This window comes from Varroa destructor, unplaced genomic scaffold (assembly GCF_002443255.2).
Source record: "Varroa destructor unplaced genomic scaffold, Vdes_3.0 BEIS01000002.1, whole genome shotgun sequence".
NCBI classification, from domain to species: domain Eukaryota; kingdom Metazoa; phylum Arthropoda; class Arachnida; order Mesostigmata; family Varroidae; genus Varroa; species Varroa destructor.
Genome location: NW_019211455.1, coordinates 26397600 through 26425212, shown reverse-complemented (window position 1 = coordinate 26425212; position 27613 = coordinate 26397600). Strand labels below are relative to the sequence as shown.

At 41.0% G+C, this 27613-nt stretch overlaps 3 protein-coding genes across 13 annotated transcripts; 2 read left to right on the top strand and 1 right to left on the bottom strand.

Annotated features, from left to right (window-relative positions):
- The first annotated feature begins 4284 nt into the window (after nt 1-4284).
- LOC111245402 (uncharacterized) lies at nt 4285-11957 on the top strand. Of its 2 annotated transcripts, none has more exons than XM_086981696.1 (4): nt 4285-4840; nt 5262-5523; nt 6966-7225; nt 10173-11957. In XM_086981696.1, the coding sequence occupies exons 2-4, from the start codon at nt 5329-5331 to the stop codon at nt 10339-10341; spliced, it is 624 nt and encodes a 207-aa protein (XP_086837822.1). In that variant the 5' UTR covers nt 4285-4840; nt 5262-5328; the 3' UTR covers nt 10342-11957. The 2 variants fall into 2 exon arrangements, with proteins under 2 accessions (XP_086837822.1, XP_022649458.1); XM_022793723.2 differs by having other exon boundaries at nt 4287-5049.
- A 3702-nt stretch (nt 11958-15659) lies between these two features.
- Liprin-beta (liprin-beta 1) lies at nt 15660-23928 on the bottom strand. 8 transcript variants are annotated; one of them, XM_086981672.1, is made up of 4 exons: nt 23672-23928; nt 23032-23108; nt 22815-22900; nt 15660-19273 (listed from the first exon to the last, which is right to left on the bottom strand). In XM_086981672.1, the coding sequence occupies exons 3-4, from the start codon at nt 22839-22841 to the stop codon at nt 17012-17014; spliced, it is 2289 nt and encodes a 762-aa protein (XP_086837798.1). In that variant the 5' UTR covers nt 22842-22900; nt 23032-23108; nt 23672-23928; the 3' UTR covers nt 15660-17011. The 8 variants fall into 8 exon arrangements, with proteins under 8 accessions (XP_086837798.1, XP_086837797.1, XP_086837799.1 ...); XM_086981671.1 differs by having other exon boundaries at nt 23032-23094; XM_086981673.1 differs by lacking the exon at nt 23672-23928 and adding an exon at nt 23298-23665 and having other exon boundaries at nt 23032-23094.
- Nucleotides 23929-24013: 85 nt separating this feature from the next.
- Pfdn1 (prefoldin subunit 1) lies at nt 24014-26305 on the top strand. 3 transcript variants are annotated; one of them, XM_022792654.2, is made up of 4 exons: nt 24014-24167; nt 25289-25354; nt 25613-25713; nt 25963-26305. In XM_022792654.2, the coding sequence occupies exons 1-4, from the start codon at nt 24129-24131 to the stop codon at nt 26132-26134; spliced, it is 378 nt and encodes a 125-aa protein (XP_022648389.1). In that variant the 5' UTR covers nt 24014-24128; the 3' UTR covers nt 26135-26305. The 3 variants fall into 3 exon arrangements, with proteins under 3 accessions (XP_022648389.1, XP_022648390.1, XP_086837828.1); XM_022792655.2 differs by lacking the exon at nt 24014-24167 and adding an exon at nt 24228-24307; XM_086981702.1 differs by lacking the exon at nt 24014-24167 and adding an exon at nt 24540-24684.
- Nucleotides 26306-27613: the final 1308 nt, after the last annotated feature.

The window sequence follows — 27613 nt, the reverse complement described above, 5'->3', positions numbered from 1 at the left end:
ACGCTTCTAAGCGGTGTCGGCGTAAAGCGGTAGGTGAAAAGCCGCCGAGGTGCTACAAGAAACCCCGTACTGAGCATTTTCCGTTTCATTTGAGCTGAACATCGAAGTCTTCTGATGTTCTATGTCAGCGACACAAGGATCGATCGCGGCACGCTATGGGAACGGTCCTGCCGAGGCGCTATAAATCTGCTTGTTGTTAGAGGTTTCTGAATTGAAAATTTCTAGTATTTCACGCGTATGGTGGCCGAATATACGAGCAAAGCCAATGTGTTTCATGTCACCGTGCAACGTCCAGTAATCGATTAGGTTCATCATTCGCTGTTCACTGCGGTGCTGTAAATTGCTTTTATAGAAAGTGCGACCATAAACAGAGCCTTAAAATAAGTCTTTAGAAATCGTGCTCACATTCTTGAGATAATCTCATGTCAAAGAGTGCAACACACGCGTCGATTCAAGCGATCTCGTCTCAGAGTTTGAGGCAGTCAAACGTTTTCAGAGCCGTGGATGTCTGATCGATCGTTTCGTTCCATGCATTTGTTAATGCGCACTAGTTAACTTTATTTGCTTTCATTTGCTCAGAAAAACCCTCAAATACAGATAGGAATTTGTCTCGTTTCAGTTTTACAAATATGGCTCAGCTATCACAACAAATGGAGCCTATCGGAAGGAAGGTATTGGATACGCAGAGTTCGCCCGATACAGAGAACAGGTTCAAACAATTCATAGAATTTAGTAGAGTTCAATAATTTAATAGGTTCAAATTTAAAAAGATCTATAAGAAATTCAAGTCTCACTAAGGAATTAAATTTCGGTCATCGGTTGGCTTTCCACATTAATCTGCTGCAAGGTTTCACCTATCTGCTCGAGTGTCAAAATTCTGTCTGCCTTATAAACGGTATTACAACATAACCGTGATCGTTTGTAGTGAAAGTAATGATAATTCGTCATTAACAGTAAACACTGATCATTTCTTTCCGGCTTCTTGGGTCCTAAACAAAGAAGTGGGCAAGCATTTGTGTTAACCTAGCGCTCGTGCATGCAGCGCCCTCTGCCGAGCAAGATAGGAGTGTTTGTTGGAAAGGCTTCTGGCCGTCCAAGCTCTCTCCCGTACTACGGCAAACAAAGGGCCGGAACAACCCATTCCAAAACGTCCTGCATAATACGACCAGGTGTATGGCAATGATTATGTCTGGTGCGACTCCGTGGTCCTAGTCCTAGCCCCCCCCCCCCCCCAATAATAATTATAATAACACAAACACCCTGGCAGACATTTGATTTTAACCTATAGTAAGCTGAGACGCCCGTTCTACTGTATCCACGTTATGGGAGTAGATAGTGCGATATTTTTGCGCATTAAAGGCTCGCACGTAAACAAGAAAAAAAAACAAATGCCCCTTTTGTCTCAGAGCTATTCACCCAATGTCGGTTTTCGTGGACCTCCACTGGCGATTTTAAATAACCGATAACGGAGTACAATTTTCGACAAAACAAGTCGACGGTCTTGTATTCTGCTGTGGAAGAAACTATCGGAGACATTTGCTAACTGGTGTTTTCTGCCCCTCAGTGATATCTGTTCCTCTCTTCACTTCGATTCTTGACCTCTGAAAGGACACAAAATCACCAGAAGACACTTAGACTAGTCTTAAACAATACCGCTTTTCGTTGATCAGTCCCGACGACAGCCGCGTCAGATGGTGTGAAAGAGACAGAATGCGTCGGCTGTACATAGAACGAGAGAGACGCTAACGTAAATACTGAACTCTGATTTCAGCTAACTGTTACGCATGCGGTCGGCGGAACACGCTACGTCAATTTTACATAATATAGTGTTCATCAAACGATGTCTTTATCGATATGCAGGGCACCGGTATAAAGTTTCTTCCTTCATTAACCACAAAACCACTCGAAAATACTTTGTTTAGATACGGCGCAGCTGATTAAACGGCTGAAGCAGAAACTATTTAGTTAAGCTTATTTGGGTTTATTTAGTTGAGTATCGACTCTGCATATTATAGGTAACAGTTATTTATATGCCTTATAATGATAAATGTTATCATGCTATTAGAATTTGGCTTAAACGCTTTACGATATGTAGCCATTGAATTGTGCCTGAGCACAGTAGAGCACCCTCGTAGAGCACACGAGATAAAGTTTAGTTATTGGATAAATATAGTTTTTTAAGTTTTTGGTGACTTTTCAGTCGTTGCAACACAACCTAAGATAGACTAACGTGTACGTGACTTTAACCGATGGAACGTGCAAGACCATTATAAGGCGTATGATGATTGGTAGAAGACTGGTTAAGATTCGCAATTATCTTCATAGTTAATAAAAATAACATTCATTATCTTTACGACAGTTCGAGCATCGCTAAGGTTAGCATACTTCATGCGGGCCGTCCGTATGGCTCAACGCCAACTGATGGGTTTGTTTTCGTTGGAACGACCAGCCATCCTGGCCGCACTCCACGCCAACCAGGGTCTTGGTTTTTTAGAATTGCGCATAGTTGATGCTATTACTTATTTTCAACTTGTATTTATCTATTCATAGTTCCGCTAGTCTTCTATTTTGAATATTTTTGTATCCTTAAATGTCGAGTTCTACAACACTTGAGACCCTATGGATGTCTTAGGAAACATTGCAATAACAGGATATCTAACGGATACATCTGGCCCCCTACATCGTTTGACGTTGAAACATTACTAAAACGCTTCTATCTGGATGCGCACAACTGTGTAGCATTGTGACTGGCTGCGTGACGGCGGAACGGTTTCTGGTAGACTTAGATATTTTGCAGATTGTCCCGACAGCCCCAATCCAAAATGATTTTTAGTGTAGACTCAGTTAGCCGTCAGCAATTGTTACTGATAAGAAAAGCCGAAAAATAGAAGATACCTTGAAAGCTGACGACGGGGTTAAGTAAAAACAGGTCAAGCTAAAAACAGCTCTATGCGGTCGTGTATATTCATTTTTAAATCCAGCCATTTGTTTATACTCCTAGCTGCCTATGTTGCTTATGTATAATACTTTGAGCCTTCCGGAGATGTATATAAGCCTTCCGGAAAATAATAACACTTCTCATTATTATATCGTCATATAAATTTAGTTAGCTTGATCTGTACTCAAAGCCTTGTTACGTATGCTAATGTAAAGCTTCTGGCCTTCAACTAGTAACTTTTCATCGCCGTTATATCTGACTTGTTATCCACCACTATTGAAATTCTAGATATAGTTCTCAGCACTGGCATAGTCCTTGGAGAAAAGTAGTTGTATACTGTACACGCTGTTTGCAATTCTGAACCTCGCATAATGTGCAGTCTAATCTATGGCTGACTTTTTCGCCTTCATTTGCAAGTGTTATTTCTTATTATATCTGCTTTCCTCATTATTACCATGTCGGCAAAGCATTATTGGCGCTTTGTCAGCAGAAAACAATACGCTGCTGAACAACTACCCTGTTCTTCTCATTCTCTTTAGAATATCTCGCACACTTTACTATTGCGATGGTTATTTTATGGTTGTCGTCTTCTCTTAATGACGTAACGTGTTAAATCTGGTCTTCTCCTTCCTCATGAAGTACTGCTGCTCGTTTAATGTATCATACTCTGAATTTTTTTTGCTACTTCAGACCGCCTTAGACGCCAGTACAAAAGTTCGCCACTTTGATGGATACCGTCGACAGTGGTAACAGTTGTTGCATGGACCCGCCATGGACGCGATTAAGAACGTCTATTTGCCTGCCTGTTTGGCCGGCTGACTGCTGGCGCCTACCAATCATCCCGATGACTACCAATGCTATAAATATGAGTTCAAGTAGATTGTTCAGAACTGTGCCGTCCTCGGTTCGGTGGCGCTCGCTAGCTCCTGTACTTCCGGGCGATCGTGGCCGTCCAGCCGACGTCCATCATATGCCTTCCTCACGTAGCCCTTTCTCGATTCGTGCAGCTGACCGAGCTCGGGAGGCGGACTCATCCTACAATAATGGCAATAATATCTATACGTAACTGAACGAAATGTGTGCTGGCTCACTTGTCGAGTTATAAAAATAAGCGGGTAAGCCAATGACTATCAGCTGAGACTACTGGGTGCTTGCAGCGTTTCTCAGCATTTCGACCAAACACGAACGCTGGCAACAGCAGAGCACTCGATAAATTGAACGTACCAGAATTTTCCTCAGTGACCGTAATGGCAACAGCCATAAGACACGAGACTCTTACTCCGCTATTTTGTTCAGCAAAACCAGCAGCAGGAGAACTACGCGTACGTGTATTAGCGACAGCAGCTCGTTAGCTGTCAGTTCGTCAGAATCTAGAATCTCTCATTGTCTTCTCATCCTACGAACTAGGAGGGTCCTCGCTTCACGTTCGATGCATTACGATGCGCCGTATAAAGCCACAGATGCTATTGCTGGTGGGAATGCACGGCTAATACGATTTGGATACGTTTAAAGTCGGCACCAAAACCACTACAACGGCTATGTCGTTGTTCGCTCATAGTGAACTAGCCAGCCCTTCAACCAGACGATCCGCCGCCCGTTTATCGGTCCTACGTACTAACAACCGTTTAGTGTTTGATGGCCTTTCCACTGGTAGGTCTATTCGTCCGCTCCGACGGTTGAAGTGAGGGTACCTCAGGATTACCGTCTCTTTTCGAGATGGTTGCCAGCGGCAGCGACAAGGTAGCTGTTGCAACAGCACTTGTGTTCAGTATCGGTGGCATTAATCGGGAGGAGCAGCGGCAGTCGTAGATATCTGTTCGTGTGAACCATCGCCCTGCCAACAAATTGCCAGCTAGCAGCAGTAGTATGCGCCTCTGTCCTACGCTGTCCCCTTGCGTTGACGTAAGTCAGAGGCAGTGGCCTGTAGAGCCAAAGCTGATTCGTCTGTTCGTCGATATCGACGTAGCCAAGACCATCTGATTAAGTCTGAAGGGAGACGGTCTGATGTACCGATGGAGTGAGCGAACAAACGAACTTTCCACACAAGTGGTTAGCGTTAAAGCCAGCCAAGCTACGCTATTAACTCAAGTTCGAGCTTGCTCACCTCGCAGGTGCGCGTGAATCCCTATCCTTTTTACCTTGCCACTGTATTCAGCAAAGAAATTGTTGTAAACGCTTCAGTTATTCGATGTTAGAACATCCATCAGGATCAGCTCGAGAATTCATCGAAGGAAAATTGCTCTAAGAACCATAAATCTGACATAGGCATATATCCATATGGACAAGTTTGTGACTAATACTAATATTGTACTTAACTAAGCAGGTGTCTACAAGGGAAGCCTCGAGTGCTTTTGGAAGATCTGTAGCAGGTTACAACAGATTCAGGAATAATGTTGGACAGCAATGGGCGAGAACGTGCGTGCGTGCACTGTGGTCATCGCGAAGGGTCCTGTTCTGGCTCATCGGCGCCGCCCCCTACTGGCGACCGTGCGTATCTTTGGGATTGGTTTGATCGGAAGATGGAAGAGATGCACGAGGAACTGATACGTGAACGTAAGAGGATCTTCGGGCCTACATTCGGAGATGTAAGTTTCATTCCGTCAATGTGTTGACGACGATGCGCACATTCAACTGAAGCTCCCGCTTTATTAGCACACGACATGTGTATAAACATGGCGAGTTCGAAAGGACCTTTCCGGACCATTATTCGAGCGGTGTCGCTAAACCGACCGAAACACGCCGCATAGGGAATTGCTAACAGTGATACTAGAACTTATAGAATGTAGCTGTATAACCGCAATAAATAGAACTTCAATTTTAGCACCTTGCTGTTACGATCATTGTATTTGTACAATTTCATATTTAGCTAGGCTGTTTGCTACATTAGTGAAGTTCAAATACGCTGCTAATTGTACCAAAGAAACTGAGGTGGAATAGCGTTAATTCTTACATCATACATTAAGTCCATACATCTTCCTGAATGACAGAAGATATACGACAACGCAGTGTTTGTACGTAGTCGATGAAAAGCATAGATATCAGCACAAATAGCAGGCGTCATCAAACTATGAAAGGATTACTGTCGTCAGATCGAATTTTCGTCGATAAGCGAAATCTGCCGCAGAGCAAAACAAACACCTCGTCTAGTCGTAAGCGTATAGCTCGGATTAAACGATGAAAATTAGCTTTGATAAACCCCTCGCCCTCTCTCTCTCTCTCGCTCTCTCTCTAGAATTTGCATTTCCGGGTGCGAACGCTTGCAGGTAAATACAGTAACGTATATACACATATTGGTTTTTGGCAGTTGCTGGAGTTGACCGTGTTCTTTACGGTAGTCAAAATTGAACCTAATTAATATAGTTCAGATTATGTATTGATTAGGATCACATCGGTTCCATAGGGAGGCGCTGTCTCGCTAGCGGTAGCGTAAAGGAGTATACCGCCAATATTAAACATAATACCTCCACACATAAGTGAAATCGAATAGCGGATGCTACGTATTTCTCTCAAACGTGTTTCTTAATAATGCGCTCACCACTTTGAACCCGTTTTTCGGTTTTTGTCAATGTAGATACTAGGGCTTTTTAGTATTCATAAGAGAAATACGTTCTTTTTTTGGTACTTTTATTTTTCAAGCGATTTCAATCACCAACGAGTACATAAAAAAGTGTTATTAAATGTGAATATCCGTCAGCCGATTAGAGAGAGGTAGGGTGGGAGCAACACATTTCGTGGCGAAGGAACCTGACAACGTTAGCATCGAAATGCTTATTGGGTGTGTCCTGCGTTCATAAAAGCGATCCAAGAGAAAGCTCACTAGTCGTATTTGCGCACAGGTTGAAATACGACATTGGTGTTTTCTCATTAAGTTGCCATGGCTTCTTATAGCTAACTTTCCATTTACATACACATTATATGTAAGTTCAACACAACAAGCGACACCTAATCTAATACACTTCCAAAAGAACGGACATTAAAGTTGGCACCAGATTGTCCGCTGTTAATAAAAATTGCGATTACTTCACAGGTGCGCGGGTTTCTGAGCCCACAGCGGCGTTTAAGGATGTTTGACACAATGTTTCCTGAGAACGCAGACTTCCCACACCGAATCGGTTCCCCACAGCCCAGATTCTCGAAGGACACAAAAAGTGGCCTGCTAAAACTTGAGCTGGAAACCGGCGAGAAGACGGAGCCAGAGGATGTACAGGTTCGCGTTCGCGGTCGCGAAATTTCCTTTTCAGCCAAAAGCGAAAAGCGGACCAATGACGGCCGGGACTATTCGTTCAGGTAGGTCGGATGGCAAGGCACAGGTCTACATAAACACATTCGCCCTTCACAAACAAGATGGTGTATAGAAATTCATAAGACAGAAGTGCCGTTCGTGCAAACATTTCGTATTGTTGAGCCAGCACTCTTGCACAACGGCTATTTTGAGGATACGGCATAATTAGCGCTTTGCGTAACACAACTGAAACATCGAAGCATAACGATTAGGCAAGTGACAAACGCGATAGATGTCTAGATACATTGCCAACTGGCCTGATCTTCTGTTCTGAGAATAATTGAGAGAATATTATATTTTCAGCCTTAGCTATACTTGCCTACTAAACAGAATCGTGCTAGGCTGTCATTTTGCCATCTGTGACAGAGTTTTATTATATCGATCGCTGTTCTAACCAAGTCAGCCTGTGAACGTGAACGTCTTCACGAAAGCTGCTCCTAGTCGGCGTTTCGCGACGGACAAAAGACAATAGAGATCTAATTATTACTTTCCAACCGACAACGGACTGCAAAGACATTAGACAAACCCTAAAAGAAAAAGAAGAGATTTTCAGCGAATACTGTTTCGGCGTCTTGTTTTCAACGTATTATTAACGTAACGTGTATTGAACGGCAATATATCTGGCACCTATAACGATGAGTCAGCCAAATATGAAGCTATTTTTATCGTTGATGTCTCAAAAATAATCGCGAGACGATTATCCAGGCATTGGAGCGCAGGTGTGTATTATCTACTGTCGTATACACAAATACAAAGGTCAGTCCACGTTTTGTTGCAATCTGTCCGAAGAACAAATTAATCTACTTGCGGTGTGGGACTTCAAATTATGTACACCCATGATTTAGCTGTTGAATTTCCTAGTGTAGGAAAGCTTCCAACAAGCGTCCGTCATCTGTATATCAAATAATAGATCGATTTCTATTTCACAACGCTGAGTTTAGTTGCTTTATTGTTTTCTGTCCCTGAAGTTCGCATTGTTGAGCATGGAATTAAAATCAGCCCTCGACTGACGTCCTGCGAAAGTAACAAAGTTTGAGCCATGCAGCACCTGCTAAAGTGTCCGAAACAAAAACACTAGCGATTAGGCACGTTTGCCAAAAGACCGTTTGTACTCCAACGCAACGCTTACGACTCCTGATCGCGGCGAGCAGTAATGGCCCAATACAACATATCAGTCAAGAGTGCAAATCATACCTAAAGCGCCATAAGCCTAGTTTCACGTAGCTTCCTTTCTTTTCCATGGCAGCTAGGCCTGGAATAATGCATGAACCTAGAGTTGTACAGTATCTTGAAAACAGATATTTTACGACTAATAGCCGCGAGAGATCAAGAAGGAAAAAAGAACGTTGTTGTGGCGTGCCCAAAGGAATGTAGGAAACAATACCTTTCTACCGCTTCCGGCTGTTGGACTACCTATCAAGCTAGGTTTTAAGTCAGTCGCCAACTAAAAACCTAGTTTTTCGAAAACAGGACTGTTGGCATTCAGCTCGAATTGAATAAGGTTCTGTCGGTAATGGTCGCTGCCTGATTTGGACATCTGTAACAGTATTAGTTTGTTATTTGTATCACAAGCATCACCGCTCATTGAAACTTGTAACGAAACGTTTCAATGAAAAATGAGCTTTGATAGTTGCATTATAAACTTGGCAACCTGCTTTTAATAAATTTTACATATGATGATTGTACTCTAAACCGCTCGGATACACGAAATCAAAATGGCGACAGCCGTTGGAAACTGAGGGCGCTGTCGTGGAACTGTTGGAATGCATAACGAGGATCTGTTTGTGTCACAACAGAGAAAAATAATTGAAATAGGGATCTATGGTAATGCGCGGTTCATGGTCACGATGGTAACGCCTGAGCGTCGCGATACCGACGCAAGGCCATGAGATCACCGCTGATGCTGTTACTGTTGAACACTACAATCCAGTTACTGGTTTGTGCAATGTTGCGCAGTGTAGATTGTTGGTATGTTAACAAGTATGAGCGTGAGGGCGGGTCAAAACGAAGTGAATCGTTTAACTTATGCACAGCAGGTACTGACGTCGTCCATTGGATTTTGCCGACAGCATGCAACCGTAGCACTGCCACATCACAGAGGCCACAAAAGTGGCCCCTTAACGCCCGCAGACGTAGAATTACCGTCGGCACGTAGTTGCAATAGGTAGCCTCGTCTATGGCTGCTTACTGAGGTCTCCCATATAGGGGCCTATCGGTTGTGTCATTATGAATTGGCAATGCAGGCTCTTGCTATTCACGGCCACGACTAGAACAACAGGCGCAGAAGCGAAGTTATGCCGCCAATGATACCGTTTACATAGGAAGATGGTCCATATACTTCCAACATTATGTCGATATCTACGTTCCATAACGAACTATAAACTAATATGTTATGCCGGTGTTATCATGATAACTATAACGCTGAGTTGTTTTTGAAATGTCTTTTGTCCCATTTGCGATCGACGATCAAATGAGCCTCGCTGCATGCCCTTAATAAACGCTCAAAGAAAAAGTGAATAATATACCCCTCGGTAAGTTAGCGCTCCATTAAAACAAAAGGGAAAATTATTAGTCGTCAACGTCATGGTAATAAATAAAGACAAGATTTTTTGGTTCCTCAACTTAGCCAACCATATAAAACATCATTTTTAACTTAACAAGATGGCAAACTTTGTCACGGGGAAAAGCTTTTTTTACACTTTTTCAGACTTTATGAAGCAATGTGATATTCGTAGAGGGAACGGGCTTCGCCTATAAAACTTACATTCACTTAGCTTAAATCACAGCTAACGAGATAATACCAAACCACATAGCCGCGAACTGGACCGGGCTACTACCCGGCCACTCAGTCCTTTTAATATTGTGCTAAAAATTTCTGGTATAATTTAGCCAATACGATCCCTTTAAATGCTGATGATGCACACCTTTTTAACTGACCTGATTGCATTTTAGAGAAATCCACCGACAATTTTCCGTGCCCGACGAAGCGGACGTCGAACGCCTTAAGGCCAAATTGGAAGGAGGCAAAGTTATTATCACAGCTCCACCTGTCGAGGAGCGCAAGAAACAGCGGCCGCAAGAGGTCGATATCCCTGTGAAGGTGCTTCGAAGTGAACTTTGAACCAAGAAGGGTTGAACCGTTCACCTGGCAAATTGTACCGTATAATGTCCGACCAAATCGCTAAAAAAAAAAAGAAAGGCTTTTCACTTTTATCAAAACCGAAGCAATTTTATGGTAGCACGTACGCATTATTAACCGGATCGTACATTCACGAACTCGAGCATCTTATCAGTCAGGTAGCGTGTATTATACAATACGATATAAGTAGTTCAACCCACCGAATCTGATTGCCTACGTCCCCTTCATACAAAGTATCTCGATGTGTGCCATTGAATATAGTGTAAAATTTGTGCCTACGGTCGGTCATATTTTCTATTGATTGCTCATGTACATCAATATTCGTATCTAACCAAAATGAGAATAGTTATAACTTCATTATACCCACATATATGAACATGACACGTGACCGAAACAAAATTCAAACAATATCCCAGTGTACTAACTAGTTAGAACAGGTACTAGTTCCATTATTTTTAGATATGCCGGAAACCTCACACAAGCTGAGCAATTTGTATCTCTTACCGTAATTTTATGTAAAACTAGTTGATTACGGAGTAATGATAATTGTTGACCTACGAGATAGTCGTATGAGATTATTAAGATCAGCTGAAACATCTTTGCCAAGTATTACAATGGTTTATGGCAATATGCTATTGCTTAGCATTGCATAATGAACTTACATGTCGTTTGTATTTTTCGTGTGTCAGTTGACCCGTAACAGAAGCACTGGGTTAGCTAAGGATATGCAAGGTGTAACATTGCTATGACACTATACGCCAACAATTGATATTGAACGCGCGGTTCCATTGGTTGGTTTCTGTCGGGGATCTTAACTGGGTTCCGCTGCGATCATGCCTAGAAGTGTGATGTACTCGAGTGTTTCGTATATTAGGCCGTTGTCCTTGTGAGTGATATAAACAGCTTAAACAGGATCCAACGCCTCATCTTGCATAAGGCTTCGAAATGATAGCAGGCAGGTATTTCGCTCGTTTATCAAAAGTCAAACAAGCTGTACGGATATTGCGTCAAGAACGTCACCAAACAGAGTTTTGACTCTTACCTATGGTAACACGTTATTGAACATCATTCGATGCGCGTCGGATACACCGGTCGGCTTAGTTATAAAGGGAAGAGACCGAAAGCGCGTGAAGCGTCTGCAAAAGAATTATTTGAAACGTCAATATCGTTGGCAGCTACTCACAGCAGCCCGCCGAAGCTTTGCCAGTAGTCTGTCCTCATAGAGAAACGGGACGTTTGCATTCTTCTAAAAGCTTCCGCTCGTAGTCACAGAGTTACCAAAGGACGATAGGCTAAAAAGATCGGCAACGCATTCGAATATTCATAATACGTGCCATTTCGTATTAATAAAAAATCGATATTATCAGTTCCTATTCATGTTATTCTGATGGCAGATACCGCAGGATATGAGACGATAGAAGCAAATTATTTTAGCAAAAACAATCAGATGGAAAAGTAAACGTAGTACATCGCTCTGGCAAGCAGTATAATGAATATTAGGTAGCATGGGATTGATAGATCCGTGTAATATATGCATAATGCTGGCAGTCTGTTGCTGTAAGCAATTGTATGGCAATAAAATCAAACATGCAACCTCATCACGATGTGTTTTGTTTTTTATATCTGAAGGCTAGTCACGTAACTATTGCTCTGTCGAATAAGTATAGGCCTTAGAGAATGGAGAAACAAAAACAACAAACAAATGCTGACATGTCCTTCTATTAGGCTATGGCTTTAATTGACATATGGTTCAATAACATAAGCTTTGGGGTTCTACGTAATTGTTATCTACGTAACCGTTCATATATATATATATATATATATATGTAATGTGTGTTGTGAAGCAATAGCGATGGCGTTATGTTACGTAGAAGAAAAAGTAACGTCCGCGTCGGCGTACATCGCTACTTCTATAACTCGGCGAACAGTTCTCTAAGTCAAATACACAAAATATATGGTAGCTGTTGAAATGATTGGCTCCTGACGGGTGGGCGAATGGCTAGCGTCTATATTTTGCTAATCTTTTTCCCTTATAGGGAAATAGATTTCTCAATATCTGCTGGGTCGACAGAAACAGGCATGCTGTCACACACACAGACACACAAGCACACCCACATCGACAATGTATATCATATGGCAGCAAAAAGCACGCGCATGCATCGGGCTACGCCTTCCACTTCGATTGGGTCTCTCCATGTCTCGAGGCCCCACATTTCACCCGTGCACCCTTTTCGTCGATCGACGAGATCAACATAGTAAGAAAGTTTTACACATAGGAGAACCAGTGGTGTACAGTATGATAGTGACTCGAGCGGCGACCAGAAGCAGTCGTTAAGCCTGTGGTAGCAGCGGCCAAAGTATCAGCACAAGGAAAAAAGCCTACGGGGCTTTAATGGCTACGCCATAAAGATCCAAGATCAGGAAGCGGAGGAGCCTCGGAAACTACTTGGTATTTCTTAGAGAAAGCTAAGACAGGATCACATCCACGTAAAACATCGACTGGCCAACGAGTAGACGAAAATCCACTGATTTTGTTTTCCACCCCGTCCTATTAGCCGCGTTGGTTTGTGACGCCGGCTTGTTTGAGCGGACGATGCAGTTGAGTAAGATTCATCGATAAAGTTACTTCACGGACGCCGCCGTTGACTTCGTGATTCAATCTACTGGTAGAACTTTTTCCAACAAATAAATAAATGTATAAAATTGCACAAGGTAACCCTTGATTAATCATTGATTTATTAATTTAAGATAATCCTTAAATGGATGACTCCACGAGTGTGTTTTTATTCTGATGCCAACATAAGAACAATTGGTAACTGTGATACTTAATTTTATATTCGTTCACTCATAAAATATTTACTGTTTATTCCATTGTATGTTATATTAGAAGCTGTAGAACCATAAGCACACAGCTATTGATGAAAAATTGCTCATTTTCGGGTAGCTTTTATTTTTGTCTTTGTCGGTTAATTTATAACGGAAGGTCTACGTTGCGATGACGGTGCCAGTTCGCTTGATGATAACGGCCAGATCACCGATTCATGTACGAAGCATCACAGCACGGCCCTTGTGAAAATTATTTACTTATATCTACCAAATACAATTGAGCTTCGAGTACTCCATTATGTGCTACTGAAGGCTAACGACATGAGACATACTACCTTGTCTATAGATCTCTTTTTCGACAGTATAGCTTGCAGGAGACAATCAGTCAAAATTAGCCGGTCAATCGATTAGGGTGACCCCTTTTATCAAAAAGGTATTGAACTCTTCAACAAAATGAGTTTTACAACAAGGTATTGTTTTGAGTAACCGAATCGCTGTTGCTAAGATCGCTGACTGCCGTACAGTACCTGCTGTTCGAGTTTTTCATGAACTTCGCTGAGGCGACAGACGTTACAGTTTCTACATCGTTGGTCGAAAACAGGTTCAAGAGGCGACTTGTCAACCAAGCGGAACGTACCATACGATGTAAAAGAGACGTCTGTATTGCATTGAGCTGCTACCATAATAATTAAAGTGATATACTCACCACTGCGGCTAGTAGTTTGTTAAAGATGGTAAAATAAAATGCAAAAAAAAAAAAATTCTGGCACATAGGGCGTCAGGTTCGCATACCTTTACAGCTAGACATTTTATGGCTAATTCTACTAAATACGGCTAAAATATCCAAAGGCAGTCGTTGGGAATGAAGACGCATTTCATCCCGAGAAAACATAAACAGTGTACTACATGAGGTCACTAATGACAATAGCGGTATTTATTAGATGTGCTTAATTATAAACTAATTGTTTTAAGAGGTATAATTAAGAAAATTACAAAAACAAATATGACAAAGGTACACTAAGATTATTCGGAACAACGAGCAATGCTGTAAACTAGAATTCCCTGAACACCATTAACAGAATCGATGTTGAAATGACCGATGACCGCCCATAGATACTGATGCCACCGTCCTGGAGGCATATGAAAGAGATGAAATCGTCAAATTTCAAAGAGACAATATTTCCTGCTGTTTGTAATCATCTGTATCATATCCAAGCGTTTTCGAAATGAGCAATCCGTTGCCTCCATCTCTTAGGCTTCAGCTTGCCTGCAGCTCGTTTTCACATGCTAAACAAGGACGCTATTAGAATAAGGAGCACGAAGCCTTCTGATGTTGATTGTTAAAAAGCATAAGTAAATAAAGATTTTTGCTTTCTTAGTCCATAATGTACAATGAAGAAATGAGATCTTTTATAATCAGTATGTTGGCTATTTACTCTCCAAAAATATTCATACAGTAACTTTAGAAACGCACTACAAAGGAAGAGGTGCTAGATTTACTGTTCAAGCAGCATCCTTTGGCTCTATGTAACTTTTTTTCCTGGGCCTAAGTGCCATAGACACTTTTCGTCTACTGTGGCAGGCCCCCAACATCCTAGTACGCATCCGGACCGTACGTGGAATACTGGATGAAGTCGAAGCTGCCCTATTATAATAATTTTTAATGTCAATTCAGCTAGAATAAAACGAGGCCGTGGCGCAGGCCTATAAACTGCAACTTGATGTGTATTGAAAAGGAGCTATACTAACTAATAATAGTAATCTATTCCAGTTGGTGGGAGCAAAATACATCTTCGATCTTATATACCGGCTGGCACGAACCTATGACAGACCTCACGATTTGCGTATTTTCCATCAGTTCTAACCATGTAACAATCAAGTTTAAATTAACAGTTAAAAAGCGCGATTTCAATTAAGCTAAACGTCTGGTTTTCCTGAAGGGGAACCGTTGCAGCCATTCTGAGCCTCACCGACTAGTGTTTTTTTCTCAGGCACAGCAGTTCAGCAGGGGCCAGGTACAGCTCGTTTGTAGACCTTGAAATTTTCCTCCTTTTCATTTCATCACCGTACATTTATTAAACCCAAACGAGTTCCTTAGAAAACGCCGAGACATCCATCAGACGTGACGGATTTTAAACAAGACCTCGATAAAGATCGTTTCAGTACAAAAAGTGCTAAAAGGTTTTTTCGCTAGGCTAACAGGCGATGAAATCTGTGAAATCTTTTATTTATTGGAGTTAACACTCTTGCTCAAAACTCTGATAAAGGACAGTCGAGGCTTTTGAACAGGTGAAGCTGTTTTGCGAATACTGCTATTGACGTCCCCAATGCCACATCGATAACAATTAGCTATATTTTCGAGTGAATAGATATACGTAATCAGTTGCATTAAAACCAGTTCCAATAATTAGGTGAAACTGTCTTTCTCAAATCAACTAAATACACAGAGATACTAGAACAGACAAAAACGAGAATACTTTCAACTTCTGAGCGGTTGATACTTATTTATTTTTATCTAACTTGTGTTCACCTATAGATCACATTAAATGTATTAACAACACTATGGCTATGAATTATTATTTTTTTCCTAAATTTTATGTTTTAACTGTTCTCGTCGTTTTAAAAATTCTCCATCATAGAGATGTTCCTGATTGGTTTACCCACAAAAACGATGTCTTAGTCATCTGTGATTATACACTAACAGCTTTCGTGAGAATGACATGGTTTCTATCCAGTTACAGGTCTAACTTCAAATAAGACGATAAACAGTGTAAAACCATTGTTCTATTGGCTTTCTTATTTTGATTTTCCTTCTCGTTTTACAGCTCACAATATTTCGCCAAGTACAATTACTCGGTCAATCAGTCATTTAACGTAACTGCATTCTCCTTTATCGTTGGCTACCGTTTATCCAGTATATAGACACGCTGTATAGCTTCTTCATGATAATAATAGTGATTATTATTATCCTTAATTGTACTTAATCAGTATGATGGTTACATATATATATATATATATATATATATATATATATATTCAGGTAGAAATAATTCTTCTTTTTTATACTTTTTCAGTATGTTTCCGTGTGAACAGGGCAAAACATACTCTCGCGTATATCTACATAGTCAGTCTGTGTGCTCCTTTTTTTGAAAGTTTAAGGCCAACGTGCCAGTTTGTTGTATAGAATAACTTTGCTGCTAGTCTAAAATAGGGAAAAAAATTCGCCAACAACGGGTGAGCGAATAAAGAAGCTTGGAAAACAGAATGATTTAGTCGAACGGTTTGCACATTTCGCACAAATTTAATACATGGATTCGTTCTACACAATTCGTTTCCCGATTATTGCATCACCTTCCGTCATTTCCATCCATGTGCCACCCGATTCTCAGGGACAATATCAGAATACATTTGATTAAGGCTCGTTTATGCCTGTTTGAACTACCCCGAACTGACAATTGCAGTTGGGCGCAGGAAATTGCTCTTGGTCAAATAGTCGTTGGCTTTACAATGTAAGCACAAGGTATATTTGTTCATAAGTAAGTAAATGTACCGCGCGATACCAGCTAAAAAAATGCGCCATCTGCGTACGTAGTGTCATTTCTCTGTTGAATTTTGATATTTGTCACATTTAATTATAGTTGCCATAAATTTCCGATACATCTGCGTAATATGTGCACGTATAGATTTTTACAGGCGATTAGACACCTCACAACATTTTCTACGAGATGTGACTAAAGATAGGCGAAATTGTGCATTGTGCATTGCGAGCATTGTGTTGTCTCGTAACAGCGTTCACTTGCGGTCATCTGTTCAACACGCTCTATCCTCACAGTGTTGAGTTCGACGAGAGGCTGCTATGCGTCGATGATGTCATTACTGTTGACATCGAGGTTGTCATCGCGTCAACGCTGCTCGATGGCAAAAAACCTGCAAGATCATATGGGCAAACTAACGTCTGATCGCACTTCTTCTTCGAGCGGCGTCCCAGTGTTCCTTTAGGGAATTTAATCTTCGTGGAAGGGGACAGTGGAACCGTCGAAGTCGCCTCGGCCGCACGTTTACGCTGGATAATAGCATCACCTAATAGATTTTTTAGCTGTTGCGTCAAATGTTTCCGTAGAAGCGTCTTGGCTGGCGCAATATTTAGCAGCTCCGCCAGTAGCTTTTCGCCCAAGCTATCCTCGTATACAAGCAGAGCCCCGTGGATACCGGATCCGCGAAGGTTTGGCGCATACTCGGCTAGATCAATGTCGCGAAGCCATTCCATTAGTCTGTGATTTGTCCACAAAGAAACCTCATCTATCGTCTCCTTTCTTTTCGTATCAGCGGACCGCCGCTTCAGGCAGCCAGGATCGAAATTCGTTGACCGCAACACATAAATACCCCATTTCAGACTCAAAAGACCTAACTGCGAATTTATCTTTAGAATGCCAGCGTCTTCAAGCGTCATGTTATTTAAGATCAGCCCGTCTACCTGAGCCTCCTGAAAGGCATCGGTGTACTGGGGTAACCCAAGGTCATCAAGCCAAGACAAAGCCCATTTTGTGTCTAGACAGATTGCGCTTTTTAGTAGTGAATCGTTTCGGACAAAGACCTCGATAGCTAGCAATAGTTTTCGCTTATGTAACGGATGTTTAATGGTCGATTGAAATGAATCGCTCTTGATTAACTGTACAAGGGCTTCGCCGGTATGAACTGCCAATAGATGACTATCATATAAATCATATAAATCTAACTGCTGAAAGAAACTTGCAATGCATTTTTTGTCCCATTTGACAAGTGGCCGCTTTAGATGTTCATTTGATTTCCATCCGCACAGCCGTGGCATTGCCGTTGCCCTCGTCGACGTGTTTCTTTTGAAACTGCCTATTGATGAGTTTGATGCCGAGTTGCTTCTCGAAAGCTTTCCAATAAGTTTCAGTATCTTGCGCGGTGCGCTCGTATGGCTGATAATTGGCTGCATCAGAGTTGAGCCATTTACTGTTCCTTTGATACCAATGGCTCGGTCAGGATTGTTAAGTTCTGGAGCGGAAGTACTTCGTGCCTCAAGAGCCCGAAGCTCTCCGTTACCTTCAAATGCGTCGCTAACGTTCGCACTGCTGCTTCCATTTGAGCTCACATTGGTACTCTTTTCTTGTTTGCTGACGCTTGTAGGCGGCTTGTAGTTTCTAGGTAAAGTACTATACATTGCTTGAGGGAATCGCTGAAAGCGTTCATTGTTCGCTTTTCGTTGCGATGACGGACTAGCGGCTATTGTGTTTGAAAAGACGGGGCTCATATTTGGTCTTGGTAGAGGAGGTTTTTCTGCGTTAGAATGACCAGTCCGCGTTGGTGTACTACTTCTAACGCCTGATAGATCAGCCGCCGTCAGGTTGCTTAGCGTTCGTTGGAAGCCCGACTGCAGGCTCTTGAGTCGGGCTGTCAAATCCACCCGCTCCTTTTCAGAACGCATCAGCTGAAGTTTCATTGCCGGCACATCTGTCATTAGCTGGAGCCGCTCAGATTCGATTTTCTTACGCATTCGTACCTCAATTGCCAGCTGCTCTTCAGCGGCTTCTAGCTGAGCACGCTTTCGTTGCAATTCTTGACTAAGACTTTCGGATTCTGCGCGCTGCATCGCCAATGCTTGCTGCATTTCAAAGAGCTCTTTTTTAAGGTCAATGTTTTCATTACGGAGAGTCATAAGTTCTGACAGGTCCGACATGTCTGTTCCTGTAGTGTCCGAGGTTATAGACGATGGAAGTAGTCGCCCGGTCGAGACTGGCGACTCTCTGTAAACAGGTGATTCAAGCACCACAGGTTTAGCTGGTTCGAGCGACGCATATGGAGAGCGAGGACGACTTTTTGACGGACGCTCAAGCGAACGGTACATAGCGGTTCCATAGTTGTTTCTATGCTTTCTCGGCGCTTCTAGTGATTCGAGAGAATTATTGTAGGCGTCAGACGCTTCGTGAGTATTATCAATTTCAGCAGAAGCAATGATGCTATCCATCTCTTTGAGAGCCGCGGCCAACACCTGGCTCGCGTCTGCCAGGGCAGGGGAGCTCTCTTTTGGTGGCAATGGCGATAAGCGAAACGACGATGACATCTGAAAATCAACGCGTACAGTCGTCAACACACCGATGAATACTGAAAGGTTATTTTTCATATCTCAATTAGCAAGGGAGATCGAGTGGATTGATTACTAACTATTTATTTTGAACTTGATAAATAAAAATCAGTTGTATAACCGCACATATAACGGTGCGAAACGTAGATAGGAGCAATTTCCGTTCCTATTTTGGCAATCATAATCTATCTACTTGTGACCATATATATTTTACCTGTATATTTGTTTCAGTGTATAAAGTGATTGGCTAAGAGGGACAACAATGGAGGTGTATGTTATTCCCATCGTTATATATAAGCTCTGGTATATATTTCTCTATTTTATCATCTCATTACTACACAAAGGGCATCACAAAATTAACATATTCAAACATCATCAACATCATTAAGAGTTCCCTATGATACAACTAATTTGTATCGTATATTCATTATACTACGATAAAAATAAGCATCCTGTAATACACCACAACCACATAGGAAAAAATACCCTTAGATAATCCTTAAGCAGCACCGAACTCAATGACAGTTTTTAATTAGCGTGGCAATAATTGACATAATTAGATAATTTGTTGAATGATTCTTTTCAAATCATAACAATAACTTTGAATACTAACTAGTTTTAACAGAACAGGTAGCTTTTATTTTAACAAAGGTTGCCAGCACAACTAGTTGATCGTGGTGCCTTTATCTACTTAAATACATCTATACAGAAACTTATTTGTTTGCAGGTTTGATTTAAAAAACATCTTAATATCTACTCTAATTTTTTTATATTATTTGCTCTAAGGGATAGATACATAATTATACTAGGTACATGATTTGTACTAAGCTAATAGTAATATCGACAAATGTATGAGATTGGAGAAATCAATACTAGAAAAAAATATGATTTGGAATATCAATATTAAACTTTGTCTCCCTCTCTCTTTATATGTATATATATATATATATATATATATATATATATATATATATATATATATATACTACAAGAATTGAGGTGAGAAGTCCCTAAAGTACACAATGGAGCAGTACGTTTATATACGTGAGTTTGTAAATTGCAGCGAGATAGAAACGTATTTTTACGCCACAGAAAAAATAGCCCCTTTTAAAGCCAACCATCAGGAACATGACTGATTCCACATGCACGTTTGAAAATGCAAGTTTTCATTACGTCATAATAATAGGTTATACACTGCGGTGGTCGGATAGGTTTCGCTAATTGTACGCCTTCGCATGAAAGACTCAACGCATTTACGCGTATCCAGGAAGAAGGGAAGGGATGTTGCTATTTAACAAACGGTGCCTTCTAGCCCGGCACCGCGCACCTGATTGTCATGCACGCGACACTAATATCAGCCCATTTTACCAGGTCGCCCCCATGCTGCCATTAGCGATTAATGTCATGGGGAGACGAGGCACCGAGCAACGGGAGAAGAAGCTGTGAGACTGCCCTTGTCAGTCGGTCTACGGACTGTTTCGTCTAGTCTTAGTTGATAGTGGATATACATAGCCCAAAGAAAATTCCCTGCGGTTGAAGTAGGCGGAGAAGCGATAGAACCTGTTAGACTCGAGATACTCTCTCTGCGACTGTTGACAGTGGGCTGCTGCTGAACGCCTGTGTTAAGCAGAAATAAAGAAGTAGACAAACCGAACCATTACGACGATTATTTCAACCCCGTTAGCAGCTGCTAAGTGGACGCTAAGTGTCTCACTGTAGGCCATCGTGTCACGTGGTTCGGGCCTAATAGTACGCCTTTCAAAAGGTCAAGTGCCGTAATAGCAACGCTACAAGATTTATGCACAGTTTCTTGCATGACATTAGTGGAACTATAGACGATTCGTTTGCAAATTTTGATTACTAGCTTTGCATTTATGTATGCATATTTCGCTCCTCCGCAAGGGGCAGATGTCATCAATTAAAATGATTAAAGATTTGTTGGGCTGAGTGAATTGAGATAAGTCGTAATCTTGCAAGCAAGTAGTCTCAAATAAGACGGGTGTGAGTATTTAAAATTTAGTCATGGATTTTATGACCTTATAGCGTTCTGACAGTACATATATATACTCTAGCTACCACGCCTAACACGAATGTAAACAAGTTGAAAAACAACATTCTCGCGACATATAACTTTCGTATAAATCAAACACGTATTTTGATCGGTAATAACAATGTATCACTGATTTTTCACCTTCAAAAAACTTCTACAGTGGAAAAGATTGTAGAGCAGAAGCCCGTTTATAAACCCAAACTTACAGATTTTGAAAGTTTCACGAATGTGCTATGTAAACTTAGAGCAGAACTTTTCGCGAAACTGATATAAACTGTTTTTCTGCCACAGAAAAGTTATCAATGTTAAGTGGGCTTTTATAGCGAAAGCTTTACTGCTTTTAATCCTTATCGTAGGCTGTTTACTAGAGATACGTGTGTAACTTCCAACTTCTTAACGATGCAATGAAGACCTGGCCAATCGAGTTTCGCTCAGGGTAACAAACGACGGGGCATTCAATCGCTCCACTCGTATTATTTACGTAGTTTATCTATGACGCGAAAACAATAACGTTTTATCATCGCGTACAGTACACACAGAGGCAAAGGCGTACTCAGTTCCAGTAGTTACCATACATTAATAGATTCGACTAGAACAAAAAGGTTAAATTAGGTTGAGCAAAACCCATCACCGTTACTGACGGCTTTAGTAAGGCATTAATTTTAATTTAACAACCCGTTCAAGATAGAGTTTCTATCCTTTCTATATATATTATTGCACTCTACTATTATGCTTCGTGTTGACAAGCGACGATGGTTTCAGAACGATAGCGGTTGAAACCTCCTTTACGGTCCGCCTATCTGTTTCAATGCGTTATAACATAAATTGACGAATCTATTGACAAACTAAGCCAAAAACATGTGGAATATGAGACAACAAATCAAACTTTGTAACAATAGCATAGTAATGATAGCGTCGAATTTGTTGGCAGTAAAGCTTCATGTGTAACAATAGGCTGCATCCTATTCTATCATAAACAGAGTGAAAAGAATACGCACAGCTGATCCAGTTATCCAACTTACTGCAACCTCACCACCTGAGCTTCGTGTAACTATTGTATTTATTATTTGAGTGACAAAAGATCTGAAAATATCTTCGATGGATCGTAATGAAGATTCTACATTTTTTTCCACTTAGCTTATTACTCGAACTGAAAGAGCGCGATCCGGCCGTGCTAGTTCATATTTAATTATTAACATTTGAATATTAATAAAGGTATGTTTATGTTTACGCATGTCTCGACAAAAAGGTGACAACAGTCAACCAAAGTATGAATGATGAGTCAGATACTCATATCGTATCGATTCTGCAAGCAGTGTAATCCTGCCTGAGTTTTCTGTCGTGCTTCTACGTGCAAATAAATCGCAGAATTCATCTACCAAACGTGCAGCGCTATGTGAATTAGAAGGTGCTGCACCCACATTAAGTAAAGTTTCGACTACATCTAAAATAAACAGTTCATAACCGTACCACGAACTTTATGATCTTTGAAGCCATCCGGAATAAAAAGGGAGCTCCTGGCACTCGTTTTCAGCTGTCTTTAGCCTCACTCTGAACTGTCAAAAGGGAACATTATGAAACATAAATAGAACTGAGACAAGTTACGATGCTTCTACTACTTTTCCAAGTCAAACGCCGCTATAGCAGATGATGCTGTCGGAATCCGCGCGCCAAGTTCTTTACTTACTATACAATGAGTTGGTCTTGTTTAAACGAGCTGTGTTCTCCGTCCCGATCGTATGGATCCGCCCTACAAACATTATACTTTAATTATGTATTTCGATTAGAATAGGCCTGAAGTATTCTAGTGTGCACAAGCACAACTTTGAAGAAATGGAACCTAACGGATCATCGTGCATTGAATTTTCACATTTGCGAGGCAGAAAACATTTAAAAAGCAGAGCCATTCGTAAATTAAAAAGGGATTTAAAAAAATTAACGCAAAATACGCACATATTTATTTGCACGCGTTCGCATAAGCATTCCATAGTTTTATCTATCGTGCACATATAACTTTTCACAAAATTCATAACCCAATCAGCCTGACTGTTTCACAACTACGGCACAACTTTTCGAACAAAGTAAAAGGTTCAGCGGTCAACTATGAGCCTTTTTGCGCCCCTTACCCCGCCCTCCTCCCCTATACATGTCAATCGAATGAAACTTCTTCTGTTTAGTTTAGGTAAATTCGTACATCGCAAACCTTTTATCATCATGTCATTGATTCACTACCGATTCTAGCAACAGCGGTTTTCTGACACTTCAACAAAGTCAAAATGCACATGCTTCGATAGCAAACTTTTTCAGCGCACTCTGTTCAAACTTGCCTTATTGTGAAGCCGTGTTGTAGAGTGGACTCATTTTTTGGCTAGCAGCTAACTTCGACGTTCTTGTATCTCCAAGCTATCACTGATTACGTTTAGCGTTTCAATCGCAAAAATACGCCGAAATAGCGGCACCGATTGCGACCTCGACACCCACGAACTGCACTGCTATTCACTCAAAGCAAGCGCTCGACACCACCAACGCGCCCAGCGACTCAGGGGTTTACGATAAACCGCAGCACTTGTGCTGGTATAGGACAAAACAGAGTTAGGGACTCCAGTGTAAATGAACGCCTACGGCCGGAGCAGCTCGACTTTCACCTCCGTCGAATTGCATCGGTCTTAACACACAATAGTTCGAGTGTACACTACTGGCTACTATCCCGCCGTTTTGTCGAAGCGCTATTGAAAAAAAGTATTCGGCGGAATCCACCCAAACAGTACAGATTCTGGCAGCATCATGGCGGCCATACCAGCGCCTGATTTGGAACTGAAAAAAGTAAGACTTTTTAGACGATTTCTCAAATCACTAGTAAATGTTGGCGATGTTGTGTGTGAAAAAAAGTAACCAAGAACGTCGTAGTAATCGAGCGAATTTAGTTAGAACATAACACTGCTGGAGCATTTTGCCTTCCAATGGTATGATGTGTACTTAGAACGTGCTGTGACGTTCGAGCTTATTACTGATCCACCGGAAATTCATTCAGTTAACCATTGTACGCAGATAAACATAATTAGTATTTTTATATTACCAGTTAGTGAACTTAATCGGTGCTGTCGCGCCACCTGCCTTCAAAAATGTCTTCTTTCATCTGAGTCTAAACAAAGAGGGCATAACGACAGACGAACAGAGTGGCATACCTGAATGTTTCGTAACCTGGAAAGTACTAATGATTGTATTAAGCTTTTAAAAACGATATGTATAAGCTTTAAACCATCATTTCAAACAGGCTTTGCCGGACTTTGCGTTTGCGTCAAACGGAATATAAATTCAATGTATAACGTTTTTTAAACAGGTATGGCCCAATATGATATACTGCGCTTTACAATTCACTTTAGCATTTGTGGTCAGTGAAAATACGAATGAGTGTATTTACTGTGTTGTTCTAGATTATGGATCGTACGTTTTTCATATTCCAATCGTAAAATCTAATAAGGCATTACAAAATGATATAGTTCAAATAGTTTAAAAAAGATTTTTGGAACTCGGTCTAGTTCGACATAGTCTAGCTGATAATGGTAACAACGCGCAGGACCGTTTCCATGGTCGTGCAAACCGTGCATATGCACTGGAAGCCTTTGAAACAGTTTCTTATATTTGTACACTTTAGAGCTTTCAGTAATAAGTTGTGCTTCATCCCATATATTGCCCTGATTAAACCGTTTTGAAACAACGCTATGGTCCAAATACATTTAAATCCAGACAGAACTATCACCTTTTCATTGTTGTTATTTCTAATTAGTTCGAGCTAATTAAATATATTCAGATTCGTACATATTTTTCAATCTGTGTAAATTACTTCATTTTTGACTAGTGCAGCCCACTTATTCTACCTTCTAAAATTACGCTGACCCGACCTATCTTTGGCTCTGCCTTATTTCTCGTTTGTATTGTCTCAGGCTTTCCAGGAGTTGCAAAGCAAGATGGTGGATACGCAACGAAAGCTACGGCTGGCAGATATGCAGGCAAGTTTTCAACACCTAATTTACCAGCGTTGCAGTAGCAGGTTTATCGCCTTTATTCCTTATTTCACTGATTTTGTATAAAACATTTAATGTATCGAACCTGTTCCACCATTTAGCTCCAGATAATGCTGAATGCAGCTATACATGAAAACTAACCCAACAGTGGCTTGAAACAGAAGAATAAAACTACAGATTTTCATAATAAAAAATATTTCGATTTCTTTCTATTGTTTTTTTTTTACTTGCCTTACTTTTCAGATAGAATCGCATTATATCTCCATTCGGAAAAGCAATATTGCCAATTCAGTCATCTCTAGTTACCCGGCAGATACGCGGATGTATGATTCAGTTGGACGAATGTAAGGCTTGTTTTTCCATTAAATTGCCGTTAGTGAATTGCACACTCACTTCGGATACTCTTGACACTGTAACACAATTCAACAAAGAAACTAAATAATTAGTCATAAAATTATTACAATGTTATCCAAAGTAAATCTTGTATGTTTGAAAAATCCACGCCGTTTGCATCATTAACTACAAATAGTAACTGTTAGTATGCTAATGCCAATTTGGTTTTATTATTGTTAATGTTGCTATTAACATTCCAGGTTTTTGCTTAGCAACAAGAAAGCGGCCAAGGCTAAATTAGAAGCGCGAAATAAAGCCGCCGAAGACCGAATCAATCAACTCGTGTTTAATAAAACCTATCTAGAATCGGAGCTCAGGGAGAGTAAGGACAATTTACGTGAACTGGTTGCTACAAAGAAAGCTGCTGCTTAAATATAAAATTATGTACTACCGACATATAAGAATCTTGTAAAAGGTCCACGCTAAACCTCTATCTATCTCGCAACTAGTCTGTATAACTTATAATTGTATAATTCTACCTATCGAGCTACGAATGAAACTGATGCTAATAAAATGACTCGAAGTGTGTGTGAAAGAAAGAAACGTACTGAACAATTTCTATTCTGGTAATTTGAGCTGTATTTCAAAACAATTGTCGGATGTAAAATGGCTGACTTTCGCGAATTTGAAAGTCTTATCGTGTAATGCGTATGCGTCTCTGAAGTATGGTAGCTACACTAAATTTCTGCTGATCTTTTTGCAATAGTCGTGAGGACCAGCACCCTTACTTAAGTCCGACTATCGGTAGGCATATAGCAGACAAGTGTTCAACTTAATTTTTCGTTTGGTAGTTCAGTCGGAAGGTAGCATTATCACAGCAATATCATTCTCAAAAATTAGTACCTATGTGAATGGATGCACTCCGATATGTACTTTTTAGTTATTTTCATAATTGAAAGGTGCCGCATCATCAAGTTCGAGTAACAAATATATCTACTATGTGTTTATCGTCATTCTTTTGCGGTTCTTCCCTCTCTTAACCGATTTCCATCTTATCAGCAATTTTTAGTTCTGATGGTTTCAGCTAGTTTTTGAGATCTTGTTCATTATTAAATGTATTGTTACGAATTTAATTAGGGAAAGGTAGTACCTAGTCAGCGTAAAGTCTGGAGAATACGGTGGGTGTAGAAAACCCCGTACCCAAACTCTTTCAGAGCGTGGTGCGGTGTTGTCGTGTGCCGTACTTTACTTATAAACTCCTCCATTGTAAAGAAGCTCGTTCACACGATGTACTGGACCAGAAACGGATTTCCGTTGACCGTTTTGTTTCCTTCAAGTATTGCCTAGTGCATACAACCCTTTCAGTCCCATTGTCGTATTTTTAGGATATGGATCTGGCTTAATTCTCAGCTTAGGTGTAAGCTAAGCTCCCGAAGCTATCGGTTCGTATCTCTGTTTGACATTAACGTGAAGACACCACTTCACGTCACGTCCTTGAGTGAAAAGGACTGGAAAGGCGGGCCTCTCAACAGTTTTCATTCAGTGTATAGAGCACGCAGGACCCTAAGTATATAAGAAATGCGTATGGTCAGGATGACTTTTGATAGCTGCATGACTAGGATTCATCCAATTTATGAGTTGTTTGCCGGTCTCCTTTTTTCAAAAATGCGCTTGGGACGCTCCTATCGAATTCGGATGACTGACCTGAGAAACGCGCATCCTCCAGTCTCTAGATGCCGTTACTGACTTTGCAAACCACATTTAGGGAATTCTCCTGAGTATGGGATCCGCATTGTACACGGCACAGATCTGCCGCCTGCTTGAGAAGTTTTTTGATCTCGGCAAAACGCAATATAGAGTCGATGTTGAGAAGTAGGTTTATAAAACTGGGAACATCCATGACTCGAAGTT